This window comes from Emydura macquarii, unplaced genomic scaffold, assembly GCF_026122565.2.
Source record: "Emydura macquarii macquarii isolate MOO-44397 ecotype Brisbane River unplaced genomic scaffold, CSIRO-AGI_Emac_v2 contig_2897, whole genome shotgun sequence".
NCBI classification, from domain to species: domain Eukaryota; kingdom Metazoa; phylum Chordata; order Testudines; family Chelidae; genus Emydura; species Emydura macquarii.
The window spans coordinates 35,893,856-35,918,908 of NW_027133034.1; the positions used below are offsets into that span (position 1 = coordinate 35,893,856).

The following is a 25,053-nucleotide window of genomic DNA, read 5'->3' on the forward strand; positions in this document are numbered from 1 at the left end:
ATTCAGGGAACATTTCAATGGCTAATCAAGTTTGAACATGCATTAACTCACACGACTGTAAATTAAAATGTAGTCAAAGAACAAGTGTTTTGTTCCTAGTCATGTTTCAGTCACAATTCCTCACTTGCTCCAACTTGCTGAGGTGTGTGGGTAGTGAAAGGAAAGGAAACAAGTCATGCTTGGCCAGCTCTGCTCTGGCTCTGGCCATTTGCTCATGGAAAGAAGAGGGAGAATTAGGCCCTTCTGTTCTTGTCTCTGCTCCCAGGAATCAAGGAAGCTCGGGGTAAGGCTGAGGGACAGTCTATTCTACTGCAGAAAGACCATATAATATTTCTCAGCTCTCTGTGGGTTGCACTTTTGGAATCTTTAAGTTGCTGAACAAAAAAGTGAGGGGAATGGGTGGAATAGTAGGTACAAATGATGCATGCTGTTATAATTACATCTTAGTTTTATAGCCTCCAAACATTCTTACTTTTACAAAACCAAAATTGTTTCTCAGTGTTACAAAAGAGTGTCCCTTGCCCCAAAGAACTCAGGGGCCTTGGCTACTCTAGGAAAATAGGTCATGCATAAGGATATGATTTGGTCATAGAGGTCACAATTCGGTGACTTTAACAGATCTCCGTGACTTCTTCAGCTTCAACCCCTTGCTGCGGGCCTTGGGCTTTAGCTCTCTGCATTGGGGGGTGGGGGGGTTGTTCAGCTCCCCATCACAACCATACCGTGATTTTGTATATTTTTAACATGACTGCTCCATGAAGTTTCCCTAATTTTACCTTGACAAAATGGTATGTATAGCCATGTGTTAAAATATACATTACTGGCTAACACTGTTTGAAAGGGGACATTGCACCTAGCCAAGCCAAGCCACGGCCAGTCTCTCTAGCTGGATGTGGTTAACAATAGGCTCCCACCCTAGGGTTCAATAATCACAATCAGTTAAGGTGCACTGGACACAACTGGTAGTGTGTCCAGTGTCACACTTCCTAAGGTGGCCCATGCCATGGCCACCACAGCCTGAATGCTCTGAGCATTGCGGGTCAGCGTTTGACTCTCACCCCCACCGTTACAGGGGCTGGGAGCCAACATCGGACTCACTCGGCACCGGTGGGTGCTGCAGCCACTCGGGGCTCAGCACCCCGCAGGATCGGCTGCGGCTGTTTGTCGGGGGCAGGGGACTATGTTATTGTAGGGTCGCCCAGGCCTTCTTCCTGCTTCAAGGTCGGAGGGGCGGAGGATATGGGGGGGCCCCGGAGAGAGCCGGGAGCTAGAAGGGCCCAGGCGGCTCCGCTTTCGCTTTCACTCTCAAAGGCGCGGGCAAAGCAGGCGGCGGCGGCAACTCCATCGCGCCAGGCCTGGCAGCAGGTAGCGGCGCCGCTTCCCCGGCCCCGGTCTTCGCGGAGCTGGTCAAGCCGGGCGGCTCAGGGACCGGGCTCGGGGCCCAGCGCGGAGCCGCTCCGCCTCCCGGGGGGTGGGGAGGGAAGAGACGCGGCCCGGCCGGGCCCCGCTGTGGGAATCCTGGCTCGGCCCGGCCTCCCTCTGTGGCAGCGGGGCGGGGGTTGGCTGAGCCGCATTTCACCGCCAAACCCGGGCCGCAGCCGGGCCAGCGTCGCGGTGGGACCGGCCCGGCCGCGCTCCGAGTCTGCAGCGCTCCCCGCTGAGCGCCTCGCGCCCCCTGCCAACCCCGCCCCCACCAGTACCTCGGCGCTGCACCTCCGCGCCAACTCCCCATCGCCCCTGCCACCCGAGCCCCCAGCCGCATTACACCCCCACTGCCCAAGAGTGCCCCAGCCACTCACCTGAGCGCCCCCAGCATCACCTGCCTCACAACACTGCACCCTCCCGGCCCTACCTTAAAACCCACACAACGTTGCTCCGGCACCATCCCCTGAAAAGAAGCTACGTAGATTTCGGCCCCCTGCCATGAATGGCCTCACAAATATTCATGCAGGACATCAATATTTTTCAGCTACAGTTTAAAACTTCAGAGGAAACTGCTTGGCATGAGTGTGCTACATTACCAAATTACTGATCTCTTTTCTGTCAGGATCTTCATCCTCTTCTGTTTGCTCCTTTGAGGGATAAGAATTGCATTTTCTGTTGTTACTTTTTTTTTTTGTATAAAGTTTTGTGGTTTTCTGTGTTTATATTCTCTCCCAGTAAATACTATTGTAATTAAACTTTGTTTCTAGTTATTTATAACTGATAAATATATCATTGCTTTAAAGATACCAAATTACTGACAGCCTGAAAGATTTGCCTTGAAAGGTATTTTAAATTAAGAGGAACTGAAAAATTATGGCAAGAAAAGTATAAATCTCCTTGTTAAAGGAAATAGACACAGATGGTGACAGAATGTGAAAATAATTTAGGCCTGATCCTGCTGTTGGACCCATGTCAGAAATCATTTGGGCTTCACCACAGGTCAAGGGTTTGCCGGTATGGATTTTTGCAGCATGAGGGTCTTATTTTTTGTAGATCATAGGCAGTACTCATGGGTGATGTCCATGACATTTACCACAAAGAAAAATGTTTAATACTAACTGTGTTTTGCAAATATTTCTTTTTTAGATTATCATATCTGGAAATCAACGTAAGCAAGGCAAGAATGGCAGCCTCATTCTCTACTCTGCCATTTGCAGATAAATCCTCTCTGATGATGATGATGATGATAGGTGTTTTAAATAGTGCAGTTTCTGTGACTAATGACCACAATAGCCAGAACAGGGAGACTGCTGATGTAGTGTCTGGCAGTGGAAGCAAACCATTTCCTTGGGATAAAATGAGGCTTCCCAAGCATGTCATCCCAGTGCATTATGATCTTCTCCTCCATCCTAATCTTACCACTCTGATTTTTACTGGATTTGCCAGAATAGAGATTACAGTAAAACAACAAACTAGTTCAGTCATCCTGCACAGCAAACACCTGCAGATTTCCAGGGCTACCATCCAAAGGAAAGTGGGAAATAGTCACACTGAAAAAGAAGTGATGGTTTTGAAATACCCACCATTTGAGCAGATTGCTCTCCTGGCAGCTGAACCATTGCATGTTGGACAAAACTACACCATTAACATTGAATATTCTGCAAATCTGTCGGAAAGTTTCCATGGCTTTTATAAAAGCACCTATAGAACCCAGGAAGGAGAAGTGAGGTAATCATCTGTTACTGAGGGGTGGGCTACACTTGACTTTTTAGATATAATAGTGCTGAATTACTGCTTTTAGATTTTAATCTCATTTAGTTTCTGTTTTCTCTTTTTGAGCCTCTGCTTTTTTCACTAAGACGCGTGCTATCTTAGAGAATTGAATTTGTACTGAATCATATTTATATTCAAATAAGTAACTTGTTGGGACTCTCAGTCCTTTTGGAAAGGAATCAGATTCTGTCATTATGAACCAAATTCTGTGGTCCTTAATGCACCCAAACTTCCATTGATGCCACTGGAAGTTTTAATGTAAGGAAGGATGGTCTGCTGGTTAGGGTGCTATTTTGGGACTCAGGAGACCCATGTTCAATTCTCAGCTCTTCCACAGACTTTCTGTGTGGCCTTGGGCAAGTCACTTAATCTCGTGCCTCAGTTTCTTGTTTGTAAAATGGGGGTAATAGTACTTCCTGGCCTGATAAAGGGGTACTGCAAGTTCAGATACGACTGAAATGGGGGTCATATAAGTACCTAGTTAGAAAGTGAGTATCAGATTATTCTTTTTGTCTTGCACCATAGAGGTGGACATTCTGTATTGGTACTGCAATGTATAGGGCATGTTTAAGATGTAAGATTTTTTTTTATTTCACTTTGCTTAATTACAGAGTACTTGCGTCAACACAGTTTGAGCCAACAGCTGCTCGCATGGCTTTCCCATGTCTTGATGAACCATCCTTCAAAGCCAGATTTTCCATTAAGATTAGGAGAGAACCAAAGCACCTTGCACTATCAAATATGCCAATAGTATGTGGATTTTTTTATGTTACAATTTAGGATTGTTTAGTTTAAGAAAAAGTTAAAGCAGAGCAGAATATCCAAGCAATAGCAATTAACTTTAATGTTAAACTGAGTTTTACCTTGATGCTCATATGTGTACTGTTATTTTTAGTAGTTCTGACACTGTTTTAAAAAGGGAAAAATGCATTATCTCCTCATTGTTGGCTGTTTTAAAATACACATTTAGGGGCCAGTCCTGTGAGATGCTGAGCATTGTTGCTCCCATGGGAGGCCATGGAAATTGGGGGCATTCAGCACCTTGTAGGATCTAACTCATAATTCTGTATTTTGTATATAAAACTTGGACCATCTAACCCAGTGGTTCTCAACTTATTTATCATTGTGGGCCATATACAGCTCTCCATGCGTTATGTGGGCTATATTCACACAATATATATACTACCTGAATGGCCCTGAGGATGTCATATGGGTCACGGCTGTGGGCTGATTGGGCTGCAGGTTGAGAACCAGTGCTCTAAACTTTAAAAATGAACCTTCCAGGGAGTTTGGAGGAAGGAATAAATAGCAAGATGCAGTGTGACCTCTATTAACTGTGCAGGGAGTCAGGCAACTAAATCTTTGTACTGAAATGTACCCCTGAGCATCTGTTATAGGTTGCTTTTACTTTCACATCCTGCCCCCTTTTGTTAAAGAGAGAGAGTCAACTTGAAAAATCACATTTGTTTGAAAATGTTATGTTTATTATAGTTACAAGTAATATTCCTACAACTGAAAGTCATTAGCAAGAAAAAAATCTTTTTGGTTTGTTTACCTGTGCATGAAATAGCACTTCCTGTCTAGTAGGTTTCACTGTTTCCTCTGCTTTGTCAATTTCATGGTTGCTGAAGAGACCCTTATAAACACAAACAAGGGAACAGTAAAACCATATTTTAAATGATTTTTTAAAGAACATATTATATAGAGGGTTCTCTTTCAGAAATTAGAAATTCTGAATGTCAGTTTTAAAAAATGTTGAGTTGACAGTGTCTCTTCAAATAGTTTTGTTCTTCCCTGTTTGATTCTTTCATGCACTCACAGGACAAAGTGACTGATTGTGCAACAGACAGCAAGGTGCTGTCAAATGTACAAAGCAAAACTGAAAAAAAAATTGAGAAATAATTTTATTTCTCTCATTTCATTCAGTTTTACATATAAGAGGAGAAGGTTAAAAATGTTCAGTGTGGATTTTCTTTTTGTTTTGTATTGTTCAGTGACCCTTTAAATATTATTGATGAATTTTAAAAAGCCCCACAAACTTTCTGTTATGAATGTTGTTTCAATTCATAGAATTATTGTGCGACAAAAGTTGTGCTCTAATTTTAGGTGAAATCTGTGAATGTTGCTGATGGTCTTGTTGAAGACCATTTTGATGTTAGTGTAAAGATGAGCACTTATCTAGTGGCCTTTATTGTTTCGGACTTTAAATCAGTCAGCAAGATGACCACCAGTGGAATTAAGGTAAATCTGTCTCATTTTCTACAATCTTGCTTTGTGATAGGAACAATAAAAATTGCAAATGGTTTAATTCTAAAGGTCTCGGTTAATTAGTTAATTTGATTTACATGTCTGTAACTGCTATGAGATTGCAAAGGAAGGAAGAATGGGTTTGTAATTAGATGGACTATTTGAATTATGATTTTTAGTAGTTTTACTTTCAAAATGTGTTAGTGTTAAGATGTGTGCTTTCTTTTTATATTTATGTGTATTTATACAGTAAGCTGTGTGTAAAATACTGCAAATTAAATCCAGTTATCTTTGGGTGGAATTGGAATTAATTCCATAAAAGTGGCAGATCAATAACTCTCTCCTGCAAATCTGTAGGAAATATAAACTGTAGAAGTCCTTCCATGGGGGAGAATGGTTCTGGGGGCGAAGGGTATTGCTAATGCAATACAGAATCTTTCACCTATGAGATCACTTATTCTGATACTGCCCTGCCTGAAGTGTACAAGGAGTTTTGATGGCGTCAATTCAGTCCAATTTCTAGTGGACAAGAGTGCATGTCACAAATGGCACCTTTGCCAGCAGGACGCAGTTGAATGGAAAATTAACTACTCTCTCATCTGTCTATATCCTCTCATCTCTGATCCCTTCAAAATAGGGTTGAGTTTGGTTGGAGAAAGTGGGGAAACATATACTGCAATTGTACCAGTTTGGTGAATAAAAAAGAGGGACTGAATCTATATCCAGAATTAAAAACACAATCCTGGCTTTGATGCTTTTCTTACAAATTTTAGGATACCTCTGAGACAGGAAATGTCAGATCACACATCTAATTGCTGTCATGTTTTTTGATAATTAAAATAAACAAGGCAGAGAACAAATCAGTTTCTATTCTATAAACTTCTTACATTAGTATTCAGAAACTTTCCACGCTTCTGTATTTTAGGTATCTGTTTATACTGTACCAGACAAGATCAACCAAGCTGATTATGCCTTGGATGCAGCAGTGAAACTTTTAGATTTCTATGAGAATTACTTCAGCATTCCATATCCCTTACCCAAGCAAGGCAAGTGTTTTATCATTTATTCTATTTAAATGCCTTATTAAGTTGAGTTTAATAGAACACAAATCACGTAATAGTTTGTAAGACAGGGTCAAGTTTGCAACAGAGGGAGACCATGTTCATCAGTGTTGCCTGACTTGTCCAGAATTGTCTTGCGTGGACTTGGGCGTTCATTTTGGGGTGGGTGGGTGGATGGGGGAAGGACCATTTGGCCCTGTATGTTTCCATGATATCACAAAGTCTGTGAAAATATGAACACGTTTATAATGTAACATACTGCAAGGTGCTTCCTTGTTAGCACTGTTGATTGATATATGAGGTAGAGAAAATGAATGTATGGAAAAATACTACCTGAAAACTTTTCTGCCATTTGAGTTTTTTTAGTAATCTCTGGCTTTATGGTGGTTAAACCAACCTCTCATCTGGGCCATGGTGTGGGACCATAATGCAGCCCCTATCTTTGCAACCATTACTTTAGCCAATGAGATGCCACTACCTTGTCTGTGGCACTTGATCAAGGAATAAAGCCACTGGCTCATGTGACCTTAGATCCTATGGCCCTCCTCCTGACTTGTCCCTACTATCACTCTCCAAGCTGGTCTATATGGATGTGGCTGCTGAGATCCCTCTGTGACAAGTAGGGATTGCAGAGCCCCTTCCCCACTTTGCCACTGCTCTGCTTAAGTCACATCTTTACAGTGGAGCTAATGTTATATGGAGGACCTTGCATAGTCTCTCCATACCTGGCTGAATTTCGACTAAAGAGTGAAACATGAGTGGGTGACAGCCATGCTCTCATAGCGTCACACTTCAGGTTCATCTTTAGATATGAGATCCAGGGCCAAGCACTCCAACCACCTCCGCAATAGCTACATGTCCACACAACACCCATCCTTGAGTGCCTTGCTTTGTTGAAAAAATGGTTTTATGTTTAAAAAAGAATTTAAATTGTAGAAAAATTGATGAAATATTTATTCTCTAAAATGTAAGCATTAATAATTCCATACCCAGAGTAAGATTTTCAAAGAGCTCAGCATTGGCCTATCTTTTTCATTTAAATTGATGGGAGTTTTTCCCACCTGGTATCAGGTAAAGAAAACAATTAACAAAAAACTGTTTACAAATACCTAGTTTCCTGCTTAGGGTAGCTCCTTCTCTCTCTTGCACAATAGAAAGGCCAGAATAAATTTAGCCAGTTTCTGCCCTGTGCTATCATTACTTGCCAAGGATTTTGTGACATGCATCTTGTGTTGTGCTAGCCAGAATTGGGCTCATAGTCTTTCAAATGAATAGTTTAACTTTTGCCTGATACTTCATATAACTTCAAAACATATAAAATCTGCACATGAATTACTGAAACTAATGAAAACTATTTTTCTTTATTTTAATAAAAAAGTGTTTGATATTATGTTAAATGGGTGAGGATGAGAGAGAGAGAGCAGATAAGTGAGATATTATTTATTTTTAGATCTAGCAGCTATTCCTGATTTTCAGTCTGGAGCTATGGAAAACTGGGGACTGACCACATACAGGGAATCTGCTTTGCTATATGACCCTGAAAAGTCCTCAGCATCGGATAAACTTTGGATTACTATGATAATAGCTCATGAGCTGGCTCACCAGGTAATGATTAGGGGGAGGTAGATGGGATCTAGATGTTTGTTGGTTTGGTTTTATTGGCAATGCAGTACAATATCAAGTCATCCTAGATATTTTGAGAAAAATGTATACATTGAAAACAAGTTTTTACTAGACTCATTAGAAACTTCGAAGTAAACTGGCTTTTGAGACTAAAAAGTTCTGAATTCTGTAACCTGATTTTATATTATTTATTGGGCTAACATGATTGAATCTTTATTTTCTCTGGAGTATTTTAATTGTATTACTCATAATGAAACTTGTGGGAGTTAAAGTATAATTGCTTGGAAACATTTTAATATTGTTTTATATTGGAGCCATGTTTGATAAGGGAGCTGTAAATGAGGTTAAAGTCCATTTGTCATAGACCATTATATTGCGTTCAACTCATCTTTCTCCTCAGTTGGGAGTGACAAAATGAACAAAGAATGAGAAAACTAATAAAATACAGTGACCCTGTACACAGCAGTACAAGGAGTGTAAACAAAATGCCTACTGGGCCTGCTGATTTGGATGCTTCTTAAGCCTATAGGTGGACATGAGGACCCACATCGCAGGAGCAAATTATAGAGCTGACGGGTGGAGTGGGTGGTAAACTCATGCAAGGATCTTTCACACTGCCCCATGAACTCCCAAACTTCTCTCTCCTAGGGCTGCATAAAATTAGTGAGTAAATTAACTAGTCAATTTATGACAACACTGATGGTACTTTTTTTATGAGCAATTTTTTTCTTTCAGTGGTTTGGAAACCTAGTTACCATGGAATGGTGGAATGATCTTTGGCTAAATGAAGGATTTGCAAAATTTATGGAGTATGTGTCAGTCAGTATTACTCATCCAGATCTAAAAGTTGTAAGTATTAATTACTTTGCTTTTTTATTTATTTTAAACTATAATTTAAAATGGCTGGAGGTAATTTATTGAGGAGTTGCAATGGTAAGCCTATTGGGCAGCACACAGATTTGCCTTATGAGCCAATTTTTGTTGTTTGTTTTAAAAAAAAAAATGAGTAATTGGGTTAATCATTTTTGAAGGATTATAAAGAAATTATAACTTTGTGTAAATAGAAATACTCCAAAACTGATTCCAGATTATACTGATTGCAATGAAGGTGAGTTTGTCTACACATACAGCACTGCAGTGGCACAGCTGCACCTCTGTAGCGCTTAGGAAAGACGCTATCTATGCCGATGGGAAAGCTTCTTCCCCGAGAGGCAGTAGGTATGTCGATGAGAGAAGGCTTCTCATTGACATAGCACTGTCTATACTGGGTGTTAGGTCTGTATAACTGCGTTGCTCATGCGTATGGATTTTCCGCACTCCTGAGTGACATAGTTATACTGACATAAGTCTGTAGTGTGGACCACGCCTATGTGTTGCATCTTAGAAAGACTCATTACTCTTTTAGAATGTCTGAGTGGAGATGATTACACATTCTCATTTCCCCAGACATCACTACTTCGGGCCTATTCCTACAGCAACTTGTGGACCTGATCCAAAACTCAGTGAAATCAATGAGAGTCTTTCCATTGACTTTCCTGGGTGTTAGTTTAGGCTCCATTGATGCAGTTTTACTCACATGGATTGTTTCCCTGGTGTCCATTTATGTTCATAAGCTGTGCAGCATTTTGCATGTTGTAGTAACTTTATAATGGATTGATTGCAATCTTTAAATGAGATGTACTTTGTTTTAAAATAATGCAGTTTTATGAAAAATATCCACTGTCTCCATGCTTCAAAAATGAATGAAATGCCATTTTGGAGTTATTGTAGCAATTTTTTTAACCTATTTGAAGTCCTGTTAGGTAGGGTTTTAAAGTTAGTGTAGAACATTATTAATAAATTGGCCCTTTATTATTTTATATTTATGTGATTCTTTATCTATTGCAAGTGATGGAATAAAAAGAAGATGCTTTTGTTTTCTTTGTATAGTCTGAAAGTCACATGGAAGAAATCTAAAACATAATTGTAGTGCAGATATTGTCATCTTCAGTCTGGTTTACTGTTACATTTGCATTCAGTAGTCCTAGAGTAAAAAAAATATTTTTTTCCCCCTTTTAGGAAGATTTTTTTTTAGGCAAGTGTTTTGATGCCATGGAGGTGGATGCATTAAATTCCTCACATCCTGTGTCTACTCCTGTGGAAGATCCAGCTCAGATTCAAGAAATGTTTGATGATGTTTCCTATGAAAAGGTAAATTATATAACCCTTAAACTTTTGTTTCAGTGAATTTGGTGTTCATTAAATTTGTTTATAACTAGACATTGGGTGTGACCATCTGGTTTTCACTCTGTGAAGATAGATGGCATCTCTGCCATTACTGTAAACATACCTCATTCATGACTTGTGTGATTCCTGCTATTTCACTCATGAAATTCTCTTAGGCAGACACTGAATTGTGGGCTAAATTCCTCATCTATAAAATGAACATCATAATAATCCCTTCATTTTTCTTGTTTTTTAGATTTTAAACTCCTCAGGGTAGGTGTTGTCTCTTGCTGTGTGATTGTACAATGTGGTTCCAATCTGAGCTAAGATCTCTAGGTATTACCATAATTCTAATAATAGACTTGCTTACCCAAAGCTACCTTTGAAAACAATGGTAGTGAAAACCAAAGTACTATAGTAGTACATAAGGTTATGCCAGGTGATGCTTAAATTAGAAAGCACCATGAATTTAGAATTAACTGCTTATTATAAAAACAATAATACTTATTTTAAAAAAAAATTAAATATATCAGACTTTGTATTTTCTAATCTAAAGGTTAGTTTTGTAAAGTTTTTGTCATTTCCTTTGCAGGGAGCTTGTATTCTGAATATGTTAAGGGATTACTTGAATGCAGATGTTTTTAAAGCTGGCCTTGTACAATACCTGCAGAAGTACAGCTATCGGAATACAAAAAATGAAGATCTATGGAATAGTCTGACACATGCAAGTATTTCTTGGGAGTTTTTTTGTACCCAAGTAATCCCTGTGAATAATCACCATCCAACCTAATATATTGCTGAACAGAATAATTATTCTGAGCTACATTAATTATTCAGAATTGTGAAATTAAAGGGAAATAATATTTAATTTTTTCAGATTTGTCCTGTGGGTGACACCCATGAAAGCCAACTACAAGGTGATGGATTTTGCATCAGAAATGAACAAACATCTTCAAGTTCAGTAAGCTTCTATTTTCCTGTTTATTGCTAGTTATGTCTGTTATGTTCCTGTACACTAACATTTAATTCTTCAGTTTTAATCACTTTAAAATTAGTTTACTCCCCTCCTGAGAACGTGAACCTATTGTGCTTCAGAACCATACTTGTAAGAATATAAGTTTATTGGATACTGCTGGAAGTCTGGATTTATATTACTGTTGAAAATTTTCCCTGGATTTTGCTCACTGGAGTATGTGCTTGCTTGAACAAAAACCTGGGATGGAACAAAAATCTGTGCCCTAAAGAGTCCAATAATGATTGGTGTACTTATGTGGCTGTTACTGGTATTAATCACGACCATCAAAAGGTTATTCTGTACACCATAAGATGAAGGAGCCACAACGATATCCGTTGCTCCAATCCAAATTTCACTATATGTAGGTCCTGTAAACTTGTTTTTTCTATCATCAACTGTTGTTAGCTCTTGTGAAGTTGCCACTCACTCATCTCTGCTTTCTTGCCAGTATAATTCATCCTCACTCTGTTCTTGTGTATTTTGTTTTTGCCTTATATAAATCAGCACTGGACCAGGGGAAAGTTTCTTGATGTGAAGACAATGATGAACACTTGGACATTACAAAAGGGTTTTCCACTAGTTACTGTCACTGTAAAAGGAAGGGATGTCCATCTGCAGCAAGAGCACTATATGAAGGGATCAGATTCTTCTTCATCAACAGGGTAATAGAAAATGAGCAAGTGACACTCTCCATGACAGTCTATGCAAACTAGACTGGTCCACTGGTAACAGTTTATTCTGTAATGTATTGTTCGTAAAGGAACAAAAATTTTATTTTGGCATTGTTTATTTGAAAACTGGTATAGTGTTAAGAAGCTATAAGTGAGGTCCATAATAACTAGTCCATAGAAAAAAATTGTCTTACATCTGAGCTTCTTGGGGTAATTTTCTTTTAAATTGAGATTGGAACAGAATATTATAGCAAAAAGAAGACCAGGTTTTATCTCAGCCATGAGACTAATCATGTCTGCATAAGTCTTCCTACACCAGGAATGTCACCTCCACATACTCCCAAGAAGTGTTCCAGAGTCTGTCACGCCTGACTTTGTCCCAAACATAGCAGTGTAACTCACTACTCAAAGATAGGGCTGACCTTCTCTAGAGTAGCTATTGCAGTTAAATATTCTGTCACTAAAATAACCATTTTTACTTTTCAATAGGTACTTGTGGCATGTTCCATTAACATACATTACTAGTAAATCTGACACCGTGCAAAGATTTTTGTTGACAACTAAAACAGGTAACTTCCTTTAAAGTGATTAGTCCTTTTGAAGGACTAACTACAGCACTTGCACAATTTAGCCATTTTAGCTCTACCGCTTTTTTGTGGGGGAGGATGAAACTGGAAGTACAAGGGTTTTACCTTTTTATTTTTGTTATCACAGATCTCATTAGATTCCAATAAACCTTTTAAAAAAGAATATTTCAGGAGGACAAGAGAATGCCAGATTTTGATAGATAAGATGTAAAACAGCTGAATTATAACCCATTGACAAAACTGGGTTTTGTAGTGGACACTTTGACACTCCTATAAAGACATTACTGAGCTATCTCTCTCAATGTATTCAGAAGCTATGATATCTCTTCCTTTTAATCACCAAACAAAGACCAAGACCAGTGTTAACTATTGTACCAGGATTATTTTTGTTCAGATTTAATGTATGAAATGGACTGTGCAAGTGCTGACCTCTTCATCCATTACATTGTCATCTTATCATCAGATAATGTGTGAATCAATAAGAGAGAATGGAGTTATAATTTATTTTGTTTGCAGACATCCTCATCCTCCCAGAAGAGGTGGAATGGATAAAATTCAATGTGGGAATGAATGGTTATTACATTGTTCACTATGAGGATGGTGGATGGGATGCACTGATTAGCCTTTTAAAAGAAAACCATACAGCAATTAGCAGCAATGACAGAGCGAGTCTCATTAACAATGTATTCCAGCTTGTGAGGTAAGGTACACTGTAGGAGTCTTTAAAAGGCAACTGATACAATTCAGGTTGTGTGTCACTAAAGAAGGAAGCATTTACTCTTGTATAATTTGTTGTTATTAAATCCTTTTAACAGAGTGGGGGTCAGATTCTAATCTTGTTTACAGCAATGCAAATCTGGAATGTCTCCATTGACTTTAGGGGAGTCATGTAACTGAGAACATACACTGACCCCGAGAATGTAACTATTTTGATCAAAACATGGTCTGTGATACTATGTAAGTCAATGCATTTCAGCAGCACTGATCTGCTGCCTTTTGAAAATGAGGGTTAGAACAAGGTTTTCAATTAAACCTAAGATCTGGTGTCTTAAATCAGTCCCTTCTGGGCGGTGGTTCATTTTTCACAATCCCATCACTTCCGCTTAGTTTGCACTCTGGAGCAACCTGTGTGTGAACACTACTTAGATACTGAACCATTACCTGTTGCAGGTCAGGTCTTGGGCATGGCAATGCAAGGATTTCAAAAGCATTTGTAGGCTGTTTTACCCTCTTTTGCAAACTCCAAATATTTCTCCAAAAGTGATAACTAAGCTGCGTTTGATGTCATGCTACTTTACCTCAATTCACCCCTAAAGTAACCTCAACAAACAGTAGAAAGTCTGAGGACACAAATATGCCACACACTTAGGAACCTGAAAGAACTGTTCCAGGCAGCACATCAAACAGTCAGAAATTGTACCTTGCAAGGGGCTTTCTACTGGTGCTAACAGTGCGTTAACACACAATAGTACATAGGTACATATTCATGTATCTTCTTTTAACCCTTTTCACAGTTACAGTATTTTCTAAGGAGGCTGCAAGTCTGTCCAGGTATAGAATATGTCTCTAGCCCTTACCTGTGAGTTCCCTTAGCTCCACTTTTGAGCCTCTGACGTTGCTTTCATAGTCCTGCCTTTATCTTGGATATATGTAGGCATCTCCCAGAGGTGGAGTCTACTAAAACTTGACCTTTATTTAAGCTTATGAAAGGGGAGTTTTCACTGGCAGTGCGCTCCTATTGCAACACTAAAGATCACCGGCACTTCTAGCCCCAATTCCTGTTCTGTAGCCAAGGCCCCCACAGGTGGGGGTGGGAAAGGGTACACTTTACCCAGGCCGGGCGGCCCTGGGAGGCCCGGCAGCCCTGGGAGGCCCGGCCTGGGCTGCAACCTCCATTACCATGAGGAAAAAAAATTTTCATGGCTCATGAGATTGTATGTACGGGATGAGGGATTGTGGTATGTGTGTGGGAGGGGACCCATGTTACAAATTTGTGCTGTGCCTGAAAAAATTATGCTTGGGCCCTGTCTGTAGCACAGCTAAAAAGCTCCCTCCCTTCCTCCCAATGATCGAATGTGTGGAGGGAGAAGGTGAAAGTGGATAATCCCTATCCTCTCTTCTCATTGCTGCTGATGTTTGGGAAGGAAAATGGGTGGGTGGTGGAACATAACCCCCCCTCACCTAGTTCATGCTGTACTGTCCTCCAAGGGACTGCAACCATACTACCATCACCACTGCAAAACAGACAGACAAACAAAAACCCCAAACACCTGCCAACTCTTCCAGGCTTGCAGATAGATCTGGGACTGATTTCTTAGATCTTCCCTTATAACGCATTAATTCAAGTTAATCTTCGCCTCCTGCTGTATCCGACACCGGAACGTTTAATGTCTTATGTGGTTTGTCAGCCACATTTGACTTTCAGGAGTTTGTTTCTAGGCTTTTATACTTGTGTGATGATAATCTCAGGATTCTAAAGAAATAAAGTGGAAATTAGGTCATTTAATTTTATTTATAAATTGCTCATTCTCTCTCTCTCTCTTTCTCTCTCTCTTAGTATTGGAAAACTATCAATTTCTAAAGCTCTTGATTTATCTTTGTATCTGAAACATGAATCCCAAATTATGCCTGTATTCCAAGGTCTGAATGAACTGATTCCTATGTACAAGCTCATGGAGAAAAGAGACATGGATGATGTAGAAAATCAGTTAAAGGTAAGATGGAAAGCACCTAAAACTGGCTAACACTAAAATAGCGGTTATACCCTGTACGCATACCTTTTAAAAATACAGCTGTTGGTAATAAGCCAGTAAAGTGGAATGGGTTTAAATTAAAAAAAAAAAAAATTTAAACTATTTATTTTTCAGTCATATTTTTTCCTTACAGCCTCTGTTTCTGTATTCATTTCCTGGCTGAAGGCAGGGAGCAGGTGGGGAAGTTGCTGTCATGGTGATATGTAGAGTTGTGACCTGGCAGGAGTGTTCTACCCGAGGTTATCCTGGGAGCCCCATCAGTTCTTACTGCTTTCTCCCTCTCACAGGAGGAGAAAGGGCTTATTTTTGCAGGGACAATAAGGCAGAGCAGAGGGGGCACACTTGACAAAATGAAATGTCAACGGCAGGTAAACAGACAAAAAGGTTGGAAAGAGAAGATGAGCCTTTGAATGTCAGCCTGAGAATCCCTGGAGTAGGACTACTGCCAGGAGTCAATTCCTTTCCCTGGTGACTGCATGCTTTTCTGTTGTCCCAGTATCCTGGCAGTTCAGAAAAGCCTGCAGCTGTCAGGAATGTAACCAGGTCGTGGCAATTGTATCTCTTTTGGAGCAGCCACCAGTCAATTCTCCCTTTCTCTGTATAGGCATGTAGCTGGCAGGCGAATACGTTGTCAGTCCAAGTCCAGTGATCCTCCCAGTGGCAACAGGTCTCCTACCAAACACTGCTGCCTCTGCTGTATCTCTAAAGACTAATATGGCCCCAACACAGCAATATCTGAGCTCCTCACACATTTTAGTGCCTTTATCCTCATAGCACCCCAGTAAGAGAGGGAAGTATTATCCCTATTTTACAGATGGGGAACTGAGGCACAAGCAGAGTCCAGATCTATAGTATCCCAACCTTAACTACAAGACTGTCCTGTCTCTCCTGCTACTCTGCTCCATGTGTTGTCAGATTAGTACTTCCAGACACTGCTTTCAATTCAGCCGTGAAGGCAAGGGCTGTGAAATTAGAAATAAGATTGTAAAATAAACAAGAAATCTTTACAAAAAATTGGGGTGTTAATAACCTTACTGTTTTCTCTAAGTATAGTCCTAGAGAAAAGGAGATAGGTAGAGCATTCAGAGCAATTCCTTTCAGAATGTTGAGATGCAGTAGTTTGAACTATTGTTTGGTATTATAATTATACATTAGAGGTGATGCTCTAACAAATACGATTATATTAGTTAGGAAGGAGGTGATTTCTTTCTATTTTGCTTGTTCCAATATTTAACTTTACTGAACCAAATTCACGCCCGCATTCACTATCTGTACGGGAGTTACACCAGGGATGGATTTGGCCCACTCATTTTACACAAAGCACTGACTTGAATGCACTAAGGTCCTATGGAATGTAGCCCCAATCCTGCAATCAGATTCACATGGGTGGACCTTTGCATACATGGAGATACCTGCTATATTTGGGCTGATTTTGTATGGGGGGCTGCCAGCCACCTCCCTGCACGTACAGAGAGAGAACAATTGAATGGTGGCTGTATGGGTACAGGTGTCCATCCATGTGGATCTGCTTGTAGGATCAGGGTCATAGTTCGTGAAGTAGATGAACACTGAAACTACTTGTCATCCCATTATATTTCAAACTGATGCATTAAAATAACTAAGGTTTGGTATGGCACAAAAACCTGATTGGTGAACAGCTAAGAAGTTCGTTTTAGCTAAATGTTTGTAAAATTTGTAAAATGAAAATATTTTAAAAGTGACATGGGTTTCAAGATTTATTGGAGGATTTAACCAAAGATAAGTGGTTTAGATGTTGATTTAAATTACCAGTGCCAACAATAGTAGTAGTAATGCATTTGAAGAGCCTGTAAATGTACTTGAGTATTAAATAGAATCTTTTTTATTATTAAATTGTTTTAGGGGTACATAGTCAATCTGTTTAAAGACCTAATTGACAAACAGTCCTGGAATGATGAGGGATCGGTGTCTGAAAGAATGCTTCGCGGTTCCCTCCTCATGTTTGCGTGTATGCGCAAGTACCAGCCATGCGTGGACAAAGCAGAAGAATATTTTATGAAGTGGAAAGAATCCAATGGAACTTTACGGTCTGTTTTCATAGTAAATGTAATAGCGGTGAAGGTTGAATTAATGTTTTCTCTTTTGATTTAGTATTGGTAAACTGGTCTAGTAATAAAATATTACTTTCAGGGACCCAAATATTAACCTTTTTTAGTCCTTTCTTATCTCTCAGACTCTAGCCTCCCAAGTCCCTCTGGACTTGACAGCTGTTGTGTACTCAGTAATAGCTCATACACCATCTTGTATTTTGGAACCTGATTTACTGAAGAGGAAAGGGAAAATAGAAATTAGAGTTATGCCCCTTTGTTTTGCTTTGTTATGATGGGGAAAGGGTCTGAAGTGTTTTATTTTACACTGTACTTTCAGGTCACTTACTACTCACTAACATTTTGGATACAAGCCATCTCTCTTAAAGATTCAGTTCCGCCACTCTTTCAGAGTTCAGAATAAATATGCTGCGATACCACCTGCAGGTCATCTAGCAAAACCAACATTCCTGATATTTCTCAATGTAAAAAACACCCAACTAATGAAACAATACCAATTAAAAAAAATATTTTGCCGGCTGTCTTTGGGAGGGCATGTTGACCACGACACTTCTTTAAGAAAGTGACATGGGATTTGTAACTCTTACGTAGGTAACATGAACCACTACTTAAAATATCTCTGAAGGACTCTTAATAAAACTCTTCCTTGGCAAAACAGGATCTGCTCTAGAATGAGGCTTGAACCCAGGTCTTCTAGGTTCAAAGGATCATGTGTGGCCTACTGAGCGGTACTAACAGTAAATATCAGGATACTTCTCCAATGGATTGCAAGCAAACTCCTCCTCTGGCAAGCCTTAGGAATCCCTAATAGGAACAGAATGATAGAAGGCCTAATTTATCCTTTTGTTACACCAGAATGATTCCCTGGTGTAAAAGTGGTATAATGGAGTGGTGAATGAGAAAATATGAAGCAGAGCGTAACTTGATGTCCAATTTGTTGCAGTTTGCCCAGTGATGTTAAAACTGCAGTATATGCTGTTGGAGCCCAGACAATTGAAGGTTGGGACTTCCTTTTTAGTAAATACAGGCTGCCTTGGTTCAACACTGAGAGAAATCAGATGGAAGTTGCTCTCAGTATTAGCAGACATAAAGAAAAACTTCAGTGGTGAGTAATTTACTGTTTTATGAAGGAAGTGTTTGTTTGGGAGTGGAGAGGGAGGAACCAAACTTAGGTGAGATGTAAAACTACAGCAATGAGCACTCTTGCAGCATCTTCAATGCACAGTTTTATAAAATGCCTTTTAACAGAAGGGGAATTTGCAGTTTAAACAACACCAGAGGCTGGTGCACATCCACATTTATCTTTTGCATGTAAAGTTACTGTAGTTGCACTGTGCCCTATATATTTCTTATGCATACAAGGGGGGGATTGACTCTTAATAATGTTTTCCATCACTGTTTTGAGAGAGCTCCAGCCACAGAAGATACATGCTCTCTCTTTTTTTGCATCCTGGGAGGAAAGGAACATTTAGAAATCTTGCTGCTACCATTTCTGCCACTGATTTGCATTGTGGTATGGGGCAGGTCATTTAACTGTGTTTTGATACTACCAAGAGGCACTCAAGAAACTTTTATGGATAGTGCCTCAGTTTTCCCATCTGCAAAAAGAAGATGATATTTAGTCTCTCAGGACAACTATGGTTCACATTAATGTCGAGACCCTGGATGAAAGGTGCTTTTAAAGTTCAAAGCATTCTGTTAATTTTATTCTAGATTTCCTGAAATGGAGATAATCTTAACTTTCATTATGAACTTCATGGGACTAGGGTGATGAAAGTAGCTCAAAAGGCTTTTGCTAAAGCAAATTGTATCTTAAAGTTGATGAAAGTAGCTCAAAAGGCTTTTGCTAAAGCAAATTGTATCTTAAAGTAAAATTGAAAGTAAGATGGTTATGGTGATTAACCAGGGTGTTAAGAAGTGCAGTTTTAACAAAGTAACCCCTCTGTCATCTCTCCCTAACAGTCTAGTTACCTTTCCCATTTCCTTCCACTTTAGGATAATGGATCAAAGTTTGCTGGGTGATGTAGTAAAAACTCAGGATCTTCCACATATCATTGTGATTGTTGGTAAAAACCCATCGGGCTATCATCTGGCATGGAAATTTGTGAAGGAAAACTGGAATAAACTTGTGCAAAAGTAAGTTGCATAGATTGTTTTACTCAGACCCTTATGCTAGCTATATTTGACATCTCTTTCTCTGTTTTAAATGAAATCATCCATTTCATAAATCTTTAATTGGTTTTTGGGTTTTTTGCTAGGTTTGAACTTGGCTCACGTTCTATAGCGCACATAGTAACTGGTGTGACAAATCAATATTCTACAAGGAAACAGCTTGCAGAGGTAAAGTGTCTTACTTTCAGATTATGCACTCTGGCTGGGGTTTTCAGAGCTGCCCAAGGGAGTTGGATGATTAACTTCATTAGGCTCCTTTGGAAACCCCGAAGTCTGTTGTATATGCAGAAGTGGTTTAATGAAGATAAAGCCTAAGGATTGTATAAATATTGAAAGTTAGTAAACATTGAAGTAGTACCTGTAGCTCCCCTGGCAGGTGCTATACAAGTTGTGGGTTTGATGACTCTTAAGTATAGTATGTATGTGCCAACAGCAAGGGGAAGAATGGCCCTGTTGTTGTAACATTGAACTGGGATGAGGGTCAAGTATCTGTTGCCTACTCTGACACAGAGTTCTTGTATGTCCTTGAGTAAATCACTTAATGCCTCTGGGCCTCAGGTTTTCATCTGAAAAATGGCAACAGGATTTCCCCATCTCACAGGGATGCTGTGAAGATACTGAACTTATTAATGCTTATGAGGGACTGAGATATTAAGATGAGAACCATAGTAGAGTGTATAAATAAAATTGGCCAGGTTAAACTTGATAGAAGTGGTAAGGAAATGACAAGCCTTCCTAGATGGGGGAAGAGATATACAGTGATCAATCTCTAGGTGCTCTGCAACCTATACAACAAGCACAGATAGCTCTCCTACATATGGAAGTGGGATGCAGCCCTAGTTTCATCTGCTGATTCCATAATTTTAAACTGCATCCCATTCCTCCACAAGTATCAAAAGCCACATAGACCTTGTGCACAGCTGCCAAAATCTCTATCTTACCCCAGCAACTTCTCTGCTGCAGCTGTGCAGGTCAATACAAAATGCTTTGGCATGTGCCAAAGGTGGACATAGTTTCTGTACTGATTGTATTGTTTGTTTTAATCATAATTAAAAGCCTCCGTTTTAAATCAGATGGAGCTTCCACACTAAAATGCTACAGAATCCAGGGAACTTGCTGCAGAATGTAGGTCTTGCTTGCTCAGATGACACACAGCCTTCAATATGATTTTACTGTAGGATCAAGCAGAGGTCATGTTTTCAAACAAACATGCATATATTTAATAAATGACAAAATGACTTGTTTACCGCTGTAGTACTCTGCAGAGAATGAAGTCTCACATCTCAACAATAAGGAAGGCATTATAGTGATCTCTGGTAGCATTTGTCTATCATTAATATTAACTTGTACCACAGACAATCTTATCTCCTCACAGTCCCTCTGTGGTTGGGACCCTCCCTTAAAACACTATCGGGGAGCTGGTCATTGGCTGAAGGTCTGACAATAAAGCTCTTACTGTAGTGGGAGTATGACATAGGGAGCACCAGGGCACAGAGCTACCACAGGGGCGTCCATGCTGCGCCCCTAGCCTCCTGTTGACCCCTTTTCTATAGGTTGGGGTGTTAAGGCCGTAAGTACAGATGATTAAACTAAGGCACAGGCCACTAGGGAAAGTTTCTAAAAATGATCCACTGTTGCAGCTGCTCTGAGCTGGTTTAATTGAGATGGTATTAAAACGAATGGCTGCCATTGTCTTGACTGCTTTGTCAACATTAGGGGCCTCAGGGTGACAGAGTACTGGTTTTACCAATGGTGTGAAGTTTTTTTCGAAAACTGTTCTCATGTAGACAATCACAGTGCTTAAGAGACTTGCTGTAAGTCATAATGGAAACCACTAAACTTGTGCACTAGTTACTAGACTTCACTGCCTCTTAATCATGCATCACCCGTTTAATCTAATTTTTATTTTATAGGTGAAAGAATTCTTCAGTTCTCTGGAGGAAAAAGGTTCACAGCTCCGCTGTGTCCAACAAGCTGTAGAAACCATCGAAGAAAATATACGATGGATGGACATAAATTTAGAAAAAATCAAAATATGGTTACAAAATAACATGTAAAAGATGTTTTATTACATCTGGCTTTGAATATTTGAATGTAAATTACAAAACAGTGAAAATTCCAAATAATCTAAAGCTTTTTTTTTTTAATTGTTTTTGAGTGAGATTTACTTAGAGGTGATGATATGGGCCCCATTCTGTTCCTTCATATGAAATTGGGTATTGGATTTCAATAGGAGCAAGATGGAGCTCTATATGCACACCTTTAGTCCAATAATAAACCCTCATCCACAATTTTAAAGCAATAAAAATTGTTCACGATGGCCTGTATAAATTGGGGGGGTTGAATTCTAAAACGTGAATACTTGAATTCTAAAAAAATGAATTTTACTATTCTATTTTGAGGAAAATATTGTGAAAATTGTGAGGAAAAAATCTATCGTGACATGACAGAAAATGGGCAAGTAGACAGCTGAACTATAAATGGAACTCTCTATATACAAGGTGGCAGAGAAGTTTGTATCTCCTTGCCAAAAACTAGGTACGGCTAGCAATTTCTGCTCAGGGTAGCCCAGCACTGGAATATTTATAGGCATGCTAGTTTAACACGGAGAGATATTAAAATTATTAATGGGGAGATGATTTCTTAGCACCTACTTTTTACCTGTATTTTGTGAATCTGCAGTCAGTCCATCAAAAATCATTTATATAAAACATGAGGAATTTAATCTTGTATCAAGGTGTACAATATTAGAGTATATATTGCAACTATAATTAAGATAAATACATCTCAAAAGTAGAAGTGATACGAAGAACTGCAGTTGAGTAACTAACTTATTTTTCCCCATACCTCCTCTTTTTATAATAATATGGATATTGCATCATGAGAGCAATTTTTTACTATGCTTTATTTCACTGACTGCGGAAAGTAAATTACTCGCCTCTATATTACATTTTATAGTCCTTAATATAGAATTACATTAGAATAATAGATCTGAATCTCAAAGTTTAAAATGACTTAATATTCTTCGAGCGCTTCTTTTGGCCTATCTGCAGCTCCTCACATATTCACCAAGTGTATGGCAGAAGTCACCATGTTCCTGAGGAAGCAGAAGGTAAAAGACTATCCTTACCTCGATGACTGGCTAGTCAAGGGATGCACCAGGGCACAGGTGGAGGCAGATGTGAACCTGAAAAAGTCAAGTGTTCGACAGTTGGGGCTCTTGGTCAATGAGCAGAAGTAGACTCCCATGCCCACTCAGAGGATAGAATTCATTGGGGCCGTGTTAGACTCTGTTCAGGCCAGGGCATTCCTCCCAGAATCTCGTTTCCTGTCCCTATGTGACATCATGGAGGACTTAAAGCGCTACCCCACCACCACAGCTCGAAATCCAACCTCTCCTCCAATGGACCAGCTTGGGAGTCACCTACTTGGAATCACAACGAGCGAGCACTCCAAGAAGCAAAAATGGTTACTAACCTTCTGTAACTGTTGTTTTTTGAGATGTGTTGCTCATGTTCATTCCAAGACCCACCTGCTACCGCTCTGTCAGAGTCAGCCAGCAAGAAGGAACTGAAAAGGCAGGGGGTCAGCAGGGCCCTATATACAGCGCCATGAGGGTACAACTGCAGGAGGCACCAGAGACGACCGTACGGATACCACTGGGGAAAATCCTTCTGGTGACTGTATATGCGGCGCACACACCCCTACTTGGAATGGACCTGAGGAACGTATCTCACAGAACAACAGTTACAGAAGGTTAGTAACCGGTTTTTTTAGGTCATTATAATTAGTAACTTTTTTGATAGGGTCAGGATGTTTTCAGTTTTTGCTGTTAATGATCTCTTTCACCTAACGGAAATGCACTTTTAAAAAATAAATGTCCTTTTCAGAAGATTAGCTAGTTTAGTTTAAAAAGCAACTACTAAATATTATTCATTTTTATTATAATGGGGCCTGTTCTCCTATTACAAACCTAAGACAATGAGGAAAGATAGATGCATAAAACATGAGATCTAGGTTACGTTTGGTTCTTTCAGAAGAAGTTTGTATGATCTTTGTCAAGTTCTTTTCTGTTGCGTGTCTTTCTTACAGTATGAGAGGAAATGGAGAAATAACTGTACACAAAATAATGACAAATACATAATCTGAAAGCGAAAACAGCAGCTTTTCCTCCGCTCTGTCAGTTGTAGTAAGGAGGAGTGGGAAGTATCAGAAACTTCAGACAGAAGTGTGATTTCTAGGTTGCTTGCAATCTTTTGTTAGTGCCTTAGCTTCCTACCTGTAAAACTGGGATACTACTGCTTACCTATTTCATCAAAGTGGCGATGCATATGTAATTAATGTATGTAAAGGGCTTTGCATTCTTCAGATGGAAGTGAAAGCATTATTGGAAGCCTGAAGGAAAGGCTGCTTTCCTGCTGATTATGGTGTCCTTTATTAACTGTCAGGAATACCCTCACCTTTGGTCACTATTACTAAACTCATACTAATGGGAATTCTGAACCAGGGGAAGAACAGACACCCATAGAATTATTGCAGTAAATATTTATAACATTGATTTTATAACCATACCAGGAAATATGTTTGGCAACTGTTTAAAACACAAATCTGCATATGTCAATTGAATTTTGTTTCTCTTGCTATTTTGCATTTGTAAACACGTTAAACTGCTGTTCTCTCTCTAAATGTCATGGAGGTAGCTTGAAATTCTGAACTAAAAATAAATAGAAAAAAATAGTTTGTTTTCTCTAATATGACTAGACCAATTATTCTCAGAGTAATTGACCCCAGAAAGGAAATTAAGAGAGATGCAAAGACTAACACGTTAGGGCATGTTAACCATCATTCCTTTAAGAAGTGTTAGTTCTGACTGTTGCATGTGACCAACACAAATGTAATCCAACTTATCTTTGAACACTAGAGGGTATAAGTGCAGTCGAGATCCTCCAGCACTATGAGAAACGACACACACTGTTAAGTCTCTGTAGATTAGATGCTGCGTGCTATTTACACACTAGAACTAGCATGACCTCTTTAATTAGCTTGTAAAGTAAAATTCAGACGGTTAAACAGCTCCCTGGGATCTATGCACTTGCTTACCTTCTGGGAAGCAAACAAAACCATAGTGAAACCTTTGTAAAAATCCGTCTCAAAACAGTTACTAAATACGCAGGTTCTTAGTATTATAAAAATTGAATGAATCTTCAATCTCCTAAATATGTCATATGACTGTTTGAAAAAAGTTGCACCAAATTTTCAAAGCCTTAACCGAGCCCCAATTTTTGTCAGTGCAGTTTTGCAGCTGCAGGCATTTGTACTCACAGTCTAGGTCCCTCTGGACTGGATCCTGCAAGTTGATTTGCACAGGTGCACGTCTGCATTTGCTTGGAATGACTTGACTTTTAAGTGGGACTGAGGGTGGGCCCTGGGATTA

The 25,053-nt window shown here is 39.5% G+C and overlaps 1 protein-coding gene across 3 annotated transcripts; it reads left to right on the forward strand.

Annotated features, from left to right (window-relative positions):
* The first annotated feature begins 1,196 nt into the window (after positions 1 to 1,196).
* On the forward strand, positions 1,197 to 24,963 carry LOC137166648 (endoplasmic reticulum aminopeptidase 1-like). Of its 3 annotated transcripts, XM_067568468.1 has the most exons (19): positions 1,197 to 1,365; positions 2,572 to 3,153; positions 3,810 to 3,948; positions 5,305 to 5,439; positions 6,371 to 6,491; positions 7,957 to 8,111; positions 8,865 to 8,978; positions 10,188 to 10,319; positions 10,927 to 11,058; positions 11,212 to 11,295; positions 11,854 to 12,011; positions 12,510 to 12,589; positions 13,124 to 13,307; positions 15,165 to 15,321; positions 17,242 to 17,426; positions 18,391 to 18,552; positions 19,443 to 19,583; positions 19,706 to 19,787; positions 21,533 to 24,963. In XM_067568468.1, the coding sequence occupies exons 2-19, from the start codon at positions 2,609 to 2,611 to the stop codon at positions 21,674 to 21,676; spliced, it is 2,850 nt and encodes a 949-aa protein (XP_067424569.1). In that variant the 5' UTR covers positions 1,197 to 1,365; positions 2,572 to 2,608; the 3' UTR covers positions 21,677 to 24,963. The 3 variants fall into 3 exon arrangements, with proteins under 3 accessions (XP_067424569.1, XP_067424568.1, XP_067424570.1); XM_067568467.1 differs by lacking the exon at positions 1,197 to 1,365 and having other exon boundaries at positions 2,471 to 3,153; XM_067568469.1 differs by lacking the exons at positions 1,197 to 1,365; positions 18,391 to 18,552; positions 19,443 to 19,583; positions 19,706 to 19,787; positions 21,533 to 24,963 and adding an exon at positions 17,767 to 18,358 and having other exon boundaries at positions 2,471 to 3,153.
* Positions 24,964 to 25,053: the final 90 nt, after the last annotated feature.